This window comes from Gopherus flavomarginatus, chromosome 16, assembly GCF_025201925.1.
Source record: "Gopherus flavomarginatus isolate rGopFla2 chromosome 16, rGopFla2.mat.asm, whole genome shotgun sequence".
NCBI lineage: Eukaryota > Metazoa > Chordata > Testudines > Testudinidae > Gopherus > Gopherus flavomarginatus.
Window position 1 is genome coordinate 17086569 of NC_066632.1, and position 14876 is coordinate 17101444.

Here is a 14876-nt window from a genome sequence, read left to right on the forward strand (position 1 = left end):
AATTCCAGGAAAAGGAGCACATATCATTCTAGACAGGGACTTCCTGACATTTTAACTTACATACTATTTGGAACATTCATTCCCAATCACTAACAAAACCTAATCATGAGCAAAAAATGACTGATTTTTAGCTTGCAGAAGTTCTAACTAGGATAGCAACCTGAAATTAAGAGATCACAGTGTAGGCCAGCAAATACAGTAGAACCTCAGTTCTGAGCACACTAGTCACCCACACATCCCATTTCGAACTGGAAGCATGCAATCAGGCAGTAGCAGAGACCAAAAAAAAAAAGGGGGGGCAAATACAGTAAAGCACCGCGTTAAATGTAAACTACCAAAAGAAGGAAAGTTTAAAAAAAGATTTGACAAAGGTAAGTGAACTGTTTCTCTGCTTCTCTCTTTTCAATTAAGATGGTTAAAAACAGCATTTTTCTTCTGCATAATATAGTTTCAAAGCTGTATTAACTCAATGTTCAGTTGTAAACTTTTAAAAGAACCACCATAATGCTTTGTTTAGAGTTCCGAACCACCTCCATTCCCGAGGTGTTCATAACTCTGAAGTTCTACTGTATCTACATTTTGGCTGCCATTTCCCAGTACTGCTCTTTCAGCAAAGCACTGGAAACTCTTTTGCAGGCCATGCAGCAGCAGGCCATGCAGCAGCATGTGCATGACTTCAGTAAGCAGGGATGTGTCCACAGATTCAATTTATTGAGGAAAAACGCTGTGGCCAAATTTAGTCACTGATAAATTAAAGCTACGATTCCAACCAAAGCGTGGCATTGTGTAGCAGTTAAAATGTCTCAAGTACAACCATCACTAACCCAACCATTCTTCCTGTTAGATGGGGAGCTTGGCAAACCAATTTACAGCAGCCTCATCACTGAAATGCAAACCCCTCAGACTAAAAAGCTAGGAAATCCAGATACATAGGGAGTACGATCCCCCTTGGCAATTTATATAGAACATGCACGCTATATTGGCCGTAAGGATCTTGATGGCATTATTCTTGATTAAAGGGAGAAAGTATTCACATGCATTTCGGACTGCCCTTAGCTCCAATAAGTTTACATGCAGGCTAGACTCCACTGGGGACAAGTAGCCTTGGATCATATTGTTACATAGATGTGCCCCCCAACCAACTAGGGAAGCATCTGTCATGATTGTCATGGCTGCAGCTTTTTGTTGGAAAGAAACTCCTATGCAGATGTTTTCATAGAATCATAGAATATCAGGGTTGGAAGGGATCTCAGGAGGTCATCTAGTCGAACTCCCTGCTCAAGGCAGGACCAATTCCCAGCTAAATCATCCCAGCCAGGGCTTTGTCAAGCCTGACCTTAAAAACATCTCAGGAAGGAGATTCCACCACCTCCCTAGTAACCCATTCCAGTGCTTCACCACCTTCCTAGTGAAAAAGTCTTTCCTAATATCCACCCTAAACCTCTCCCACTGCAACTTGAGACCATTACTCCTTGTTCTGTCATCTGGTACCACCGAGAACAGTCTAGATCCATCCTCTTTGGAACCCCCTTTCAGGTCGCTGAAAGCAGCGATTAAATCCCCCCGCCCATGCTTCTCTTCTGCAGACTAAACAATCCCAGTTCCCTCAACCTCTCCTCATAAGACCTGTGCTCCAGCCCCCTAATCATTTTTGTTGCCCTCCACTGGACTCTTCTCAATTTATCAACATCCTTCTTGTAGTGTGGGGCCCAAAATTGGACACAGTACTCTGGATGAGGCCTCACCAGTGTCGAATAGAGGGGAGTGATCACGTCCCTTGATCTGCTGGCAATGCTCCTACTTATACAGGCCAAAATGCCGTTAGCCTTCTTGGCAACAAGGGCACACTGTTGTCTTATATCCAGCTTTTCATTTACTGTTACCGCTAGGCCCTTTTCTGCAGAACTGCTGCCTAGCCATTCAGTCCCTAGTCTGTAGCAGTGCATGGGATTCTTCCGTGCTAAGTGCAGGACTCTGAACTAGTCCTTGTTGAACCTCATCAGATTTTTTGGCCCAATCCTCTAATTTGTCCAGGTCCCGGTGCATGCTATCCCTACCCTCCAGTGTACCTACCACTCCTCTTAGTTTAGTGTCATCTGCAAACTTGCATAGGATGCAGTCCATATCATCCTCTAGATCATTAATGAAGATAATGAACAAAACCAGCCCCAGGACCAACCCTCGGGGCACTCCTCAATACTGGCTGCCAACCAGACATGGAGCCATTGATCACTACCCGTTGAGCCCGACGATCTAGCCAGCTTTCTATCCACCTTATAGTTCCATTCATCCTGCCCATACTACTTTAACTTGCTGGCAAGAATACCGTGTCATTTATTTCTGTTCTGCTTTTGGAAAAAAGCCAGATGAATTCACAACGTAAGATGATGATGAAACACTTTCCGTTCCAACAGCAACTAAGAAGCACATTAAACTGCAGTTACTGAAGTCAGACATTTTTAAATCAGCAGCTCTGGGTAACTTGCCTCCAAGAGTTTTAAAAGAGCAAGCTGAGGAGCTTGCTGCACTCAACATGATTTTCAATAAGTCTTGGAATAATGGGGAAGTTACAGAGGAAAGAAAGAAAGCTAACGTTGTGCCAGTATTTAGAAAGGATACACAGGATGACTCAAGTAACTATAGGCCTCTCAGACTGACATTGAGCCTGAGCAAAATAATGGAGCAGCTGCTATGGGACTTGATTAATAAAGAATTAAAGGAGGGTAATGTCAATTAGACATGATTCATATAAAAAAAGATCTTGTCAAACTAACTTGATTTTTTAAATTTAAAAATATAATATATTACCTCAGAATTTGGCACTGTTTCAACTGCTATTGGAATACTATATCCACTTCTGGTGTCCAAAATTCCAGGACGTTGAAAAATTGGAGAGGCTAAATTGGTAAAGGCTCAAGGAGCTCAATTTATTTAACTCAGCCCTGGTCTACACTGGGGGAGTGTGGGGGGAAATCGATCTGTGTTACGCAACTTCAGCTATGTGAATAACGTAGCTGAAGTCAACGTACTTAGATTTACTCACTGCGGTGTCTTCCAAAGGTAATTAACCATTGGAACAAGTCCAACTGTTGTGGAGTCTCTCTGGAAATTTTTAAATCAAGGTTGAATTAGTCTTATTCAAATCTGAATTAATTTAGGGATGTCCCATGGCCTGTAATATACAGGAGGTCAGTCCTAGATCACAATGGTCCCTTCCAGCCTTAGACTCTATGAATCTATGGCCATGTCTACATCTAAAGTTTTGCAGCGCTGGTTGTTACAGCTGTATTAGTACAGCTGTATAGGGCCAGCGCTGCAGAGTGGCCACACTTACAGCAACCAGCGCTGCAAGTGGTGTTAGATGTGGCCACACTGCAGCGCTGTTGGGCGGCTTCAAGGGGGGTTCCGGGAACGCGAGAGCAAACCGGGAAAGGAGACCCGCTTCGCCGCGGTTTGCTCTCTCGTTCCCGGAGCCACCCAGCAAACCGCAGGGAAGGAGACCTGCTTGCTCTGGGCTCCGGGAACGAGAGAGCAAACCGGGAAAGGAGACCCGCTTCGCCGCGGTTTGCTCTCTCGTTCCCGGAGCCACCCAGCAAACCGCAGGGAAGGAGACCTGCTTGCTCGGGGCTCCGGGAACGAGAGAGCAAACCGGGAAAGGAGACCCGCTTCGCCGCGGTTTGCTCTCTCGTTCCCGGAGCCACCCAGCAAACCGCAGGGAAGGAGACCTGCTTGCTCTGGGCTCCGGGAACGAGAGAGCAAACCGGGAAAGGAGACCAGCTTGATTACCAGAGGCTTCCTCCTTCCACGGAGGTCAAGAAAAGCGCTGGTAAGTGTCTACATTGGATTACCAGCGCTGGATCACCAGCGCTGGATCCTCTACACCCGAGACAAAACGGGAGTACGGCCAGCGCTGCAAACAGGGAGTTGCAGCGCTGGTGGTGCCCTGCAGATGTGTACACCTTCAAAGTTGCAGCGCTGTAACTCCCTCACCAGCGCTGCAACTTTCTGATGTAGACAAGCCCTATGAACCAAGTGTCAAAAAACCTAAATTATTAAAAATGCATAGGCTCGAGATGTAAGCACACAATACAAATATCGAACGTAAGTTTATATGCATAGTTTTACTGATCGTAATTTTTAATATCCTTCAATGTGATTTAGTTCACCTTTAAATAAACAAAGTATAAAGCATTCAGGCTGAAACCCCTACCTTGCAAAGATCCACACAAAGCTAATGCATCAGTTTAGCCCTCAAAATAGAGCATGAGTGATAATTCAGTAGGGCACATGCCTTGTGTAAGCTGTCTAAACAAAGCTGAATTTATCTTCAGTGAAGCGCATTTCATCTCAAAGGTAGCAAGCACACTTTTTCAAATGATGGCAGATTATTACAAAATGCAATAAAAATATGTTGTATACACACAAACTTGGAAAACCCACTTAGTAGACAGATTTATCAAAATTAAAAGCTGTCACCAATATAGATGCCTCTTAGGTGCAAAAATGACTTCAGCGCATTATTCTGCTTGTTGCTCCTGTTTTCAGATGCTTTTTGCATTAGGAGCATGGTTACATCTAACCTTAAAATTCTTGAAGGGTTATGTAGGTGTCACCAAAACAAACATGCAAGTAACAGACTTTTGAGAATCAGTTTTCCTTCCGTTACTAATCGTTTCCTAATTACAGTAGAACCTGCTATTTGCCATGATGACTTAATTAAGCAAATTAGCTGTTACATGAAAACACAGTAAAGCTCAGGGAAATGATATAATACAACATACTCTGCTTGTTTGACTACTGTAATTTACTTTTATGGGCCTTCACAATGTATTGATAGTATATTTAGTAAATATAATGAAGTGACAGTAATAAGATTTCATTCCTATAGTTCTCATCTTTTAAACTTCATTGAAAAGTAGGGAGAGAACCATTTACTTGTGCTAATTACAATGTGTACATATTAGTATGGTTCTACTACATAAGCAAGGTGCTCAAAGGCAAACATGGTCAAGGGAGTTCTAAAATATGGCCCATGCCCATTTGCTGTCAACAGCTCAATTATCCAATGTAGATAAGCAGCTGAAATTAAGATTAAGCATTGTATGTTGTGACTTGCAGTTTGAGGATTACATAAGGGTGGCTGTTAATTTTTTTCAATTTTATTCAAATTGCATGGACCCTGCAACCAGTGGGCAGCACTAGAGGGTACCCCAAACAAGAACAAGGACTAAACTCAAGAGTGGTCAGTAAAGTAATTTACCTGCTTCCTTCCTCCCACGTCCTCTTCCTTTTGCCTGGACTATTACAATTTCAGTTTCTTCCTCAGTCATTTCAGAGATTTTCTGCAGAAAAAGCTTTTCTAGAGCTTCTGCCATTAAGACTATGTCATCCCCTGGCTGGATTAATGATAGATAAAATACATTAGGCCTGACTCACACTTTCAAAGCAAGGTTTGCATGAGATTGTAATCTAGAAAATTAATGCCATGTTTAGGATTTTGCGCCGTCTTTTTCTCCTTTTAATACTGAGTTTAGACATAACCAAGATTGAAAATGCAACAAAACCATTTCAGTAAAGACATCATACATCTTTCACTCACCTATCCTATCCTGCACTCTAATACAGCGATCCCCAAACTTTTGAGGACCACGTCTCCCTTACCCCATGTGTCTCCTCCCCACCCCCCGGTACCTCCCTGAACTGGGGCTGGGAATGGGGATGCTGTGTGGGGGAAGACACAGACAGTGATAAGGGGGACTCAGGGTGGGGCAGGAGCAGAGCCGCAGATGAGCTGGGCTGGGGACCGGCATCCAGGCCCATGGTCAGGTGTGGCTCCATTCCTTGCCTTGCCCCCAGCCTCAGCCTGAGATTGGGAATGGAGCTGGGGCCACCGGCCAAGGCTGAGGATGGGGATGGGGCCAGGCACACATGTGGGCCTGGGAAGCAGGGATGCAGGTAGAGGACAGGACAGAGCAGAGCTGGGGACGGTTAGGGGCTGGCTGGCACTCCCTCCCTGCCCCCATGGGGGCTGGCCCGGGCCCCGCCACACCCCCAACCCCTGACTGTCATCCACACCCCTTAGGGGAGCACGCCCCACACTTTGGGGACCTCTGCTCTACTACTTCTGGATCCCACTCAACTGGTTCCTCTAAAGTTTCTTTTTCAAATGTTTACATTATGAGTAGTAGTAGTGGTATTTATAGTATGATAATATCCAAAGGCCTATGGTCCTACGACACTGGACGCTGAACAAACAGAAAAGAGATACATTATCCTTGCACTGAAGGGCTTACATTCTAAAGACAGCATAAACAGATGATGGGTAGAAAGATGTGAATACAACGTAAAGACAAACGAGTATGGTGAAGAACAGCTTTGTTGCTGCACTGTAATTTGGTTTTTAAACTGGAGAGAGAAGTAGGGAGTGGGAAAAGAAAGGAAGGGGAATAATCCCAATTTGTCACCTGCTAGTGGTATGATCAGCAGGCTGCATTTTGTAGGCATCATGGCAGGTGTGTGTTAAGGAGGGATCTGAAGGACAATATGGCAATGGCTCTTTGAATTTTATCAGGGAATTTTACCCACTCATAAGGGGAATTATGGGAGAAAGCATACAGCTGTTTAAGGAAGAAGCTGAATGGTGGGCAGCAAAGGCTGGGAATTCTGGCAGTGAGAACGAAGGGGTCATTATAAAAAAGGCAGCCAGTTGCGAACCAGCTGAGTGGTGAACAGCAGAGAGGCTAACAGAGGGAGTTTGACTAGGAGTTCATCTGGGGAGAGCCCACTGAGGTTTTCATCTTACAGGCTTCACAGATCACAGATTATTATTAGGGTTGGAAGGGACCTCAAGAGATCATCTAGTCCAACCCCCTGCTCAAAGCAGGACCCATCCCCAAATGGCCCCCTCAAGGATTGAACTCACAACCCTGGGTTTAGCAGGCCAATGCTCAAACCACTGAGCTATCCCTCCCCCCTCAAATCAACAAAGAAAGAAGAAGTGGGACCGCTAAACACTGAGGATGGAAATGAGGTTAAGGATAACCTAGGCATGGCCCAATATCTAAATAAGTACTTTGCCTCAGTCTTTAATAAGGTTAATGAGGAGCTTAAGGGTAATGGAAGGATGACAAATGGGAATGAGGATATGGAGGTGGATATTACCACATCTGAGGTAGAAGCCATACTTGAACAGCTTAATGGGACAAAATCGGAGGGCCCGGACAATCTTCATCCGAGAATATTAAAGGAACTGGTGCATGAAATTGCAAGCCGTTAGCGAGAATTTTTAATCAATCGGTAAACTCGGGTTGTACCGTACGACTGGAGAATTGCTAACGTAGTTCCTATCTTTAAGAAGGGGAGAAAGAGTGATCCGAGTAACTATAGGCCTGTTAGTTTGACATCTGTAGTATGTAAGGTCTCGGAAAAAATTTTGAAGGAGAAAGTAGTTAAGGACATTGAAGTCAATGGTAATTGGGACAAATTACAACATGGTTTTACTAAAGGTAGATCGTGCCAAACCAACCTGATCTCTTCCTTTGAGAAGGTGACAGATTATTTAGACAAAGGAAATGCAGTAGACCTAATTTACCTCGATTTCAGTAACGCATTTGACATGGTTCCACATGCGGAATTATTAGTCAAATTGGAAAAGATGGGGATCAATATGAAAATTGAAAGGTGGATAAGGAACTGGTTAAAAGGGGAGACTACAACGGGTCGTACTGAAGGGTGAACTGTCAGGCTGGAAGGAGGTTACTAGTGGAGTTCCTCAAGGATCGGTTTTGGGACCAATCTTATTTAACCTTTTTATTACTGACCTTGGCACAAAAAGCGGGAATGTGCTAATAAAGTTCGCGGATGACACAAAGCTGGGGGGTATTGCTAACACGGAGAAGGACCGGGATATCATACAGGAAGATCTGGATGACCTTGTAAACTGGAATAATAGTAATAGGATGAAATTTAATAGTGAAAAGTGCAAGGTCATGCACTTAGGGATTAATAATAAGAACTTTAGATATACATTGGGGATGCATCAGTTGGAAGCAACAGAGGAGGAGAAGGACCTTGCGGTATTGGCAGATCACAGGATGACTATGAGCCGCCAATGTGCTATGGCAGTTAAATAGCTAATGCGGTTTTAGGATGCATCAGGCGAGGTATTTCCAGCAAAGATAAGGAGGTGTTAGTACCGTTATATAAGACACTGGTGAGACCCCACCTGGAATACTGTGTGCAGTTCTGGTCTCCCATGTTTAAGAAGGATGAATTCAAACTGCAACAGGTTCAGAGACGGGCTACTAGGATGATCCGAGGAATGGAAAACCTGTCATATGAAAGGAGATTCAAAGAGCTTGGCTTGTTTAGTCCCGCCAAAAGAAGGCTGAGGGGGGATATGCTTGCTCTTTATAAATATATTAGAGGGATTAATATTAGGCAGGGAGAGGAATTATTTAAGATTAGTACCAATGTAGATACAAGAACAAATGAGTATAAACTGGACACTAGGAAGTTTAGACTTGAAATTAGACGAAGGTTTCTAACCATTAGAGGAGTGAAGTTCTGGAACAGCCTTCCAAGGGGAGTAGTGGGGGCAAAAGACATATCTGGCTTTAAGATTAAGCTTGATAAGTTTATGGAAGGGATGGTATGATGGGAGAGCCTAATTTTGGCAACTGATGTTGGATTATCAGCAGATAAGTATGCCCAGTGGTGGTTGATGGGATGTTGGATGGGATGGGATCTGAGTTATTGCAGAGAATTCTTTTCTGAGTGCTGGCTGGTGAGTCTTGCCCACATGCTCGGGGTTTAGCAGATCGCCATATTTGGGGTCGGGAAGGAATTTTCCTCCGGGGCAGATTGGCAGAGGCCCTGGAGGTTTTTCGCCTTCCTCTGCAGGGTGGGGCATGGGTCACTTGCTGGTGGATTTCTCTGCAGCTTGAGGTCTTCAAACCACAATTTGAAGACTTCAATAACTCAGATATAGGTTAGGGGTTTGTTATAGAAGTGGATGGGTAGGGTTCTGTGGCCTGCTTTGCGCAGGGGGTCGGACTAGATGATCACATTCGTCCCTTCTGACCCTAGAATCTATTAGTCTATTTATCTCCAGTCCCGACTGGGAAAATCGAGAAGTGTGCTGCTTGTCAGAAGCTAGGATTCACGATGTGATGGAGAGACTGCCGACACTCATCAAGCCCTTGGATCACAACCACCTCCTGCTTTTCCAAGTGGGCACCAATGATACTACCAAGAATGACCTTGAGCAGATCACTGCAGACTATGTGGTGCTGGGAAGAAGTATAAAGGAATTTGAGGTGCAAGTGGTGTTCTCGTCCATCCTCCCAGTGGAAGAAAAAGGCCCATGTAGAGATCGTTGAATTTTAGAAGTCAACGAATGGTCACGCAGGTGGTGTCAGAAAGAAGGTTTTGGATTCTTTGACCATGGGATGGTGTTCTAAGAAAAAGGATTGCTAGGCAGAGACGGGCTCCACCTAACAAAGAGAGGGAAGAGCATCTTTGCAAGCAGGCAAGCTAACCTAGTGAGGAGGGCTTTAAAGTGGGTTCACTGGGGAAGGAGACCAAATCCCTGAGGTAAGTGGGGAAATAGGATATCAGGAGGAAACATGAGCAGGAGAGTGCAAGAGGGGAGGACTCCTGCCTCATACTGAGAAAGTAGGATGACCAGCAAGTTATCTTAAGTGCCTATACACAAATGCAAGACGCCTGGGAAACAAGCAGGGAGAACTGGAAGTCCTGGCACAGTCAAGGAATTATGATGTATTGGAATAACAGACTTGGTGGGATAACTCACATGACTGGAGTACTGTCATGGATGGATATAAACTGTTCAGGAAGGACAGGCAGGGAAGAACAGGTGGGTGCACTGTATGTAAGAGAGCAGTATTATGACTGCTCAGAGCTCCAGTATGAAATAGCAGAAAAACCACAGAGTCTCTAGATTAAGTTTAGAAGTGTGAGCAACAAGGGTGATGTCGTGGTGAGAATCTGCTATAGACCACCAAAGGGATGAGGTGGATGAGGCTTTCTTCCAGCAACTAACAGAAGTTACTAGATCACAGGCTCTGGTTCTCATGGGAGACTTCAATCACCCTGATATCTGCTGGGAGAGCAATACAGTGGTGCACAGACAACCCAGGTTTTTTGGAAAGTGTAGGGGACAATTTCCTAGTGCAAGTACTGGAGGAACCAACTAGGGGAAGAGTTCTAGCTGCTTACAAACAGGGAAGAATTAGTAGGAGAACCAAAAGTGGATGGGAACCTGGGAGGCAGTGACCATGATATGGTAGAGTTCAGGATCCTGACACAAGGAAGAAAGGAGAGCAGCAGAATAAGGACCCTGGACTTCAGAAAAGCAGACTGACAATTCCCTCAGGGAACTGATGGGCAGGATCCCCTGGGAGAATAACATGAGGGGGAAAGGAGTCCAGGAGAGCTGGACGTATTTTAAAGAATCCTTATTGAGGTTGCAGGAACAAACCATCCCGATGCGTAAAAAGAATAGTAAATATGACAGGTGATCAGCTTGGCTAAACAGTGAAAGACTTGCTGATTTTAAACACAAAAAAGAACCTTACAAGAAGAAGATTGGACAAATGACCAGGGAGGAGTATAAAAATATTGCTCAGGCATGCAGGACTGATATCAGGAAGGCCAAATCACACTTGGAGCTCCGGCTAGGAAGGGATGTTAAGAGTAACAAGAAGGGTTTCTTCAGGTATGTTAGCAACAAGAAGAAAGTCAAGGAAAGTGTGGGCCCCTTACTGAATAGGGGAGGCAACCTAGTGACAGAGGATGTGGAAAAAGTTAATGTACTGAATGCTTTTTTTACCTCGCTCTTCATAAAAAAGGTCAGCTCCCAGACTGCTGCACTGGGCAGCGCAGTATGGGGAGGTGACCAGCCCTCTGTGGAGAAAGAAGTGATTCAGGACTATTTAGAAAAGCTGGATGAGCACAAGTCCATGGGGCCGGATACACTGCATCCGAGGGTGCTAAAGGAGTTGGCAGATGTGACTGCAGAGCCATCGGCCATTATCTATGAAAACTCACGGCGATCAGGGGAGGTCCCGGATGACTGGAAAAAGGCTAACGTAGTGCCCATCTTTAAAAAAGGGAAGGAGGAGGATCCGGGGAACTACAGGTCAATCAGCCTCACATCAGTCCATGGGAAAATCATGGAGCAGGTCCTCAAGGAATCAATTCTGAAGCACTTAGAAGAGAAGAAAGTGATAGGGAACAATCTGCATGGATTCACGAAGAGCAAGTCATGCCTGACTAACTTAATTGCCTTCTATGAGGAGATATCTGGCTCTGTGGATGAGGGGAAAGCAGTGGACGTGTTATTCCTTGACTTCAGCAAAGTTTTTGACACTGTCTCCAACAGTATTCTTGCCAGCAAGTTAAAGTAGTATGGGCTGGATGACTGGACTATAAGGTCGATAGAAAGCTGGCTAAATTGTCAGGCTCAACGGGTAGTGACCAATGGCTCCATGTCTGGTTGGCAGCCAGTATTAAGTGGAGTGCCCCAAAAGTCGGTCCTGGGGCCGGTTTTGTTCATTATCTTCATTAATGATCTGGAGGATGGTGTGGATTGCACCCTCAGCAAGTCTGAAGATGACACTAAACTGGGAGCAGTGGTAGATATGCTGGAAGGTAGGGATAGGATACAGAGGGACCTAGAAAAATCAGAGGACTGGGGCAAAAGAAATCTGATGAGGTTCAACAAGGACAAGTGCAGAGTCCTGCACTTAGGATGGAAGAATCCCATGCACTGCTACAGACTAGGGACTGAATGGCTAGGCAGCAGTTCTGCAGAAAAGGGCCTAGAGTAACAGTAAATGAAAAGCTGGATATAAGTCAACAGTGTGCCCTTGTTGCCAAGAAGGCTAACAGCATTTTGGCCTGTATAAGTAGGAGCAGTGCCAGCAGATCGAGGGATATGATCATTCCTCTCTATTCGACACTGGTGAGGCCTCATCTGGAGTAGTGTGTCCAATTTTGGGCCCCACACTACAAGAAGGATGTGGATAAATTGGGAAGAGTCCAGTGGAGGGCAACAAAAATGATTAGGGGGCTGGAGCACAGGACTTATGAGGAGAGGCTGAGGGAACGGGGATTCTTTAGTCTGCAGAAGAAAAGAATGAGGAGGGATTTGATAGCTGCTTTCAACTACCTGAAAGACGGTTCCAAAGAGGACGTATCTAGACTGTTCTCAGTGGTACCAGATGACAGAACAGGAAGTAATGGTCTCAAGTTGCATAGGGGGAGGTTTAGATTCGATATTAGGAAAGCTTTTTCACTAGGAGGGTGGTGAAGCACTGGAATGGGTTACTAAGGAGGTGGTGGAATCTCCTTCGTTAGAGGTTTTTAAGGTCAGGCTTGACAAAGCCCTGGCTGGGATGATTTAGCTGGGGATTGGTCCTGTTTTGAGCAGGGAGTTTGACTAGATGACCTCCTGAGGTCCCTTCCAACGCTGATATTCTATGATTCTATGAATATGCTGATAAGGTTACTAGATGAGTTTGGTATGGATGGGGCTAAGTTAGGAACATCCTTAAAGATGAAGACAAGAAACTTGTATGTGATGCACAAGTGAAGAAGGTGTCAATGTGAGGAATCAACAAGAGCTGACATGGTCAGAGCAGCAAGCCAAGATGATCATTTTAGCAGCAGCATTCTGAATAGACCTCATGGGAGCAGGCAGCAGCAATTAAGGGCAGAAGAGAGGAGACTGCAGTTGTCAAGACATGAATGATGAGGGCTTGGGTGAAAGTTTTGGCTGTAAAAGCAGCAAAGAATCCTGTGGCACCTTACAGACTAACAGACGTTTTGGAGCATGAGCTTTCGTAGGTGAACTGAAGCTAAGCAGTTTCTCTTTGAAGTCTGGTCTTGAAGTTTTTTTGCTGCAGGATGGCCACCTTAAGATCTGCTATTGTGTGGTCAGGGAGGTTGAAGTGTCCTCCTACAGGTTTTTGTATATTGCCATTCCTAATATCTGATTTGTGTCCATTTATCCTTTTCCGTAGAGACTGTCCAGTCTGGCCGATGTACATAGCAGAGGGGCATTGCTGGATTATGATGACATATATTACATTGGTGGACGTGCAGGTGAATGAACCGGTGATGGTGTGGCTGATCCGGTTAGGTCCTGTGATGGTGTTGCTGGTGTAGATATGTGGGCAGAGTTGGCATCGAGGTTTGTTGCATGGATTGGTTCCTGAGCTAGAGTTACTATGGCGCAGTGTGCAGTTACTGATGAGAATATGTTTCAGGTTGGCAGGTTGTCTGTGGGTGAGGACTGGCCTGCCACCCAAGGCCTGTGAAAGTCTGGGATCATTGTCCAGGATGGGTTGTAGATCCCTGATGATGCATTGGAGGGGTTGTAGTTCATCTGAAAATTTGATACCATCAGCTCAGGATTAAACAAAGACTGTGAATGGCTTGCCAACTACAAAACCAGTTTCTTCTCCCTTGGTTTTCACACCTCAGCTGCTAGAACAGGGCCTCATCCTCCCTGATTGAACTAACCTCGTTATCTCTAGCTGGCTTCTTGCTTGCATATATATACCTGCCCCTGGAAATTTCCACTACATGCATCCGACAAAGTGGGTATTCACCCATGAAAGCTCATGCTCCAAAACGTCTGTTAGTCTATAAAGTGCCATAGGATTCTTTGCTGCTTTCACAGATCCAGAATAACACAGCTACCCCTATGAGTTTTGGCTGTGTAGACAGAGGTCATATTTTAAACATGTGCAAGAAAACAGCAATATATAAAAAAAGAACTGAATTCATGGGTGCAGGGTATAATAGGCCAGGGAGGCTCTGCATGCCCCGGGCTGCCAGACTCCCGGTTGCAGGGTTTGGCAGTGAAGTTTTTGCTTTATTATGCCCCATGCAGGTTCCAAGGCGGCTGAGGAGGCACATACTACCTCCTCAGCTGCTCCGGAACTTGCATGGGGCATATCAGACACTTTTCCCCTGGGCAGGTTGGGTCCCGGGAGGGGGAGCATGTCACAGCTTCGGCCAACCCAAGGCTTCGGGGGGCGGGGAGGAGGAGGAGGAGGAGAGAAGAGCCTCCACCCAAGACTGAATGCTTGGGTCCAGTGACAAGGCACAGTCAAAAGCTAACACCCAGGTTATGTGCCTGAGTGACAGGGAAAGGGGGAATGTGGAGGGCTTGGAAGGAAAGATCAAGAACTTAGTTTTGGCCATGTTAAAGTTAAGATGATGACTGGACTTCCATGAAGAGATGTCAGAAAAACAGGCTGAGATACCAGACTGGATGAAAAGACATAGTAAATCAGTGGAGAGGTAAGTTTGCGAGTCACGAGCATAAATATCATAACTAAAACCATGTTTGCAGACAGAATGCCTAGAGAGTGTTAAGGGAGAAAAAGAGAAAGCCCTAGGAGGAAACCCTGAGGGACAACAGCAGAAGAAAATACTGAATGAGCAGTCTGAGGAAAAAAGAACCATGAGAAGTCAGAATCATGAAAAGCCAACAAAGGGCAAAAATTCAAGACGTAAGGAGTGATTGATGGTGTCTAAAGCTGTCGAGAGGTCAAGGAGGATACAGATAGAGTACAGAAACTTAGTTTTGGCCATGGAAAGGTCATTAGAGACTTTACTGTGCAATTTCAGCGAAGTGAAGAGGGCAGAAGCCAATTTGGAGGGTCAAGAACAGAACTGGAAGAAAAACTCCAAACAGTAGTTGCAGATAGAATGTTTAATGAGTTTGGAGATGAACGTGAGACGAGAGATTGGACCATGGTCTGAGGAGGAAGACAGGGAGGCCTAAACATGCTTGCATTGTAAGATAAAAGGAATGTGATGAAAAAGGATGATAAGAGTTA

At 45.1% G+C, this 14876-nt stretch overlaps 1 protein-coding gene across 11 annotated transcripts in view; it reads right to left on the minus strand.

The window, feature by feature from the left end:
• The window catches only part of BRD4 (bromodomain containing 4), a 205781-nt gene that overhangs the window by 80749 nt on the left and 110156 nt on the right, over positions 1–14876 (minus strand). For all 11 annotated transcript variants that reach the window (XM_050925774.1, XM_050925767.1, XM_050925768.1 and 8 more), the window contains one exon: positions 5261–5396. In XM_050925774.1, coding sequence (XP_050781731.1) covers positions 5261–5396 — 136 coding nt within the window. The remainder of the gene's footprint in view (positions 1–5260; positions 5397–14876) is intronic.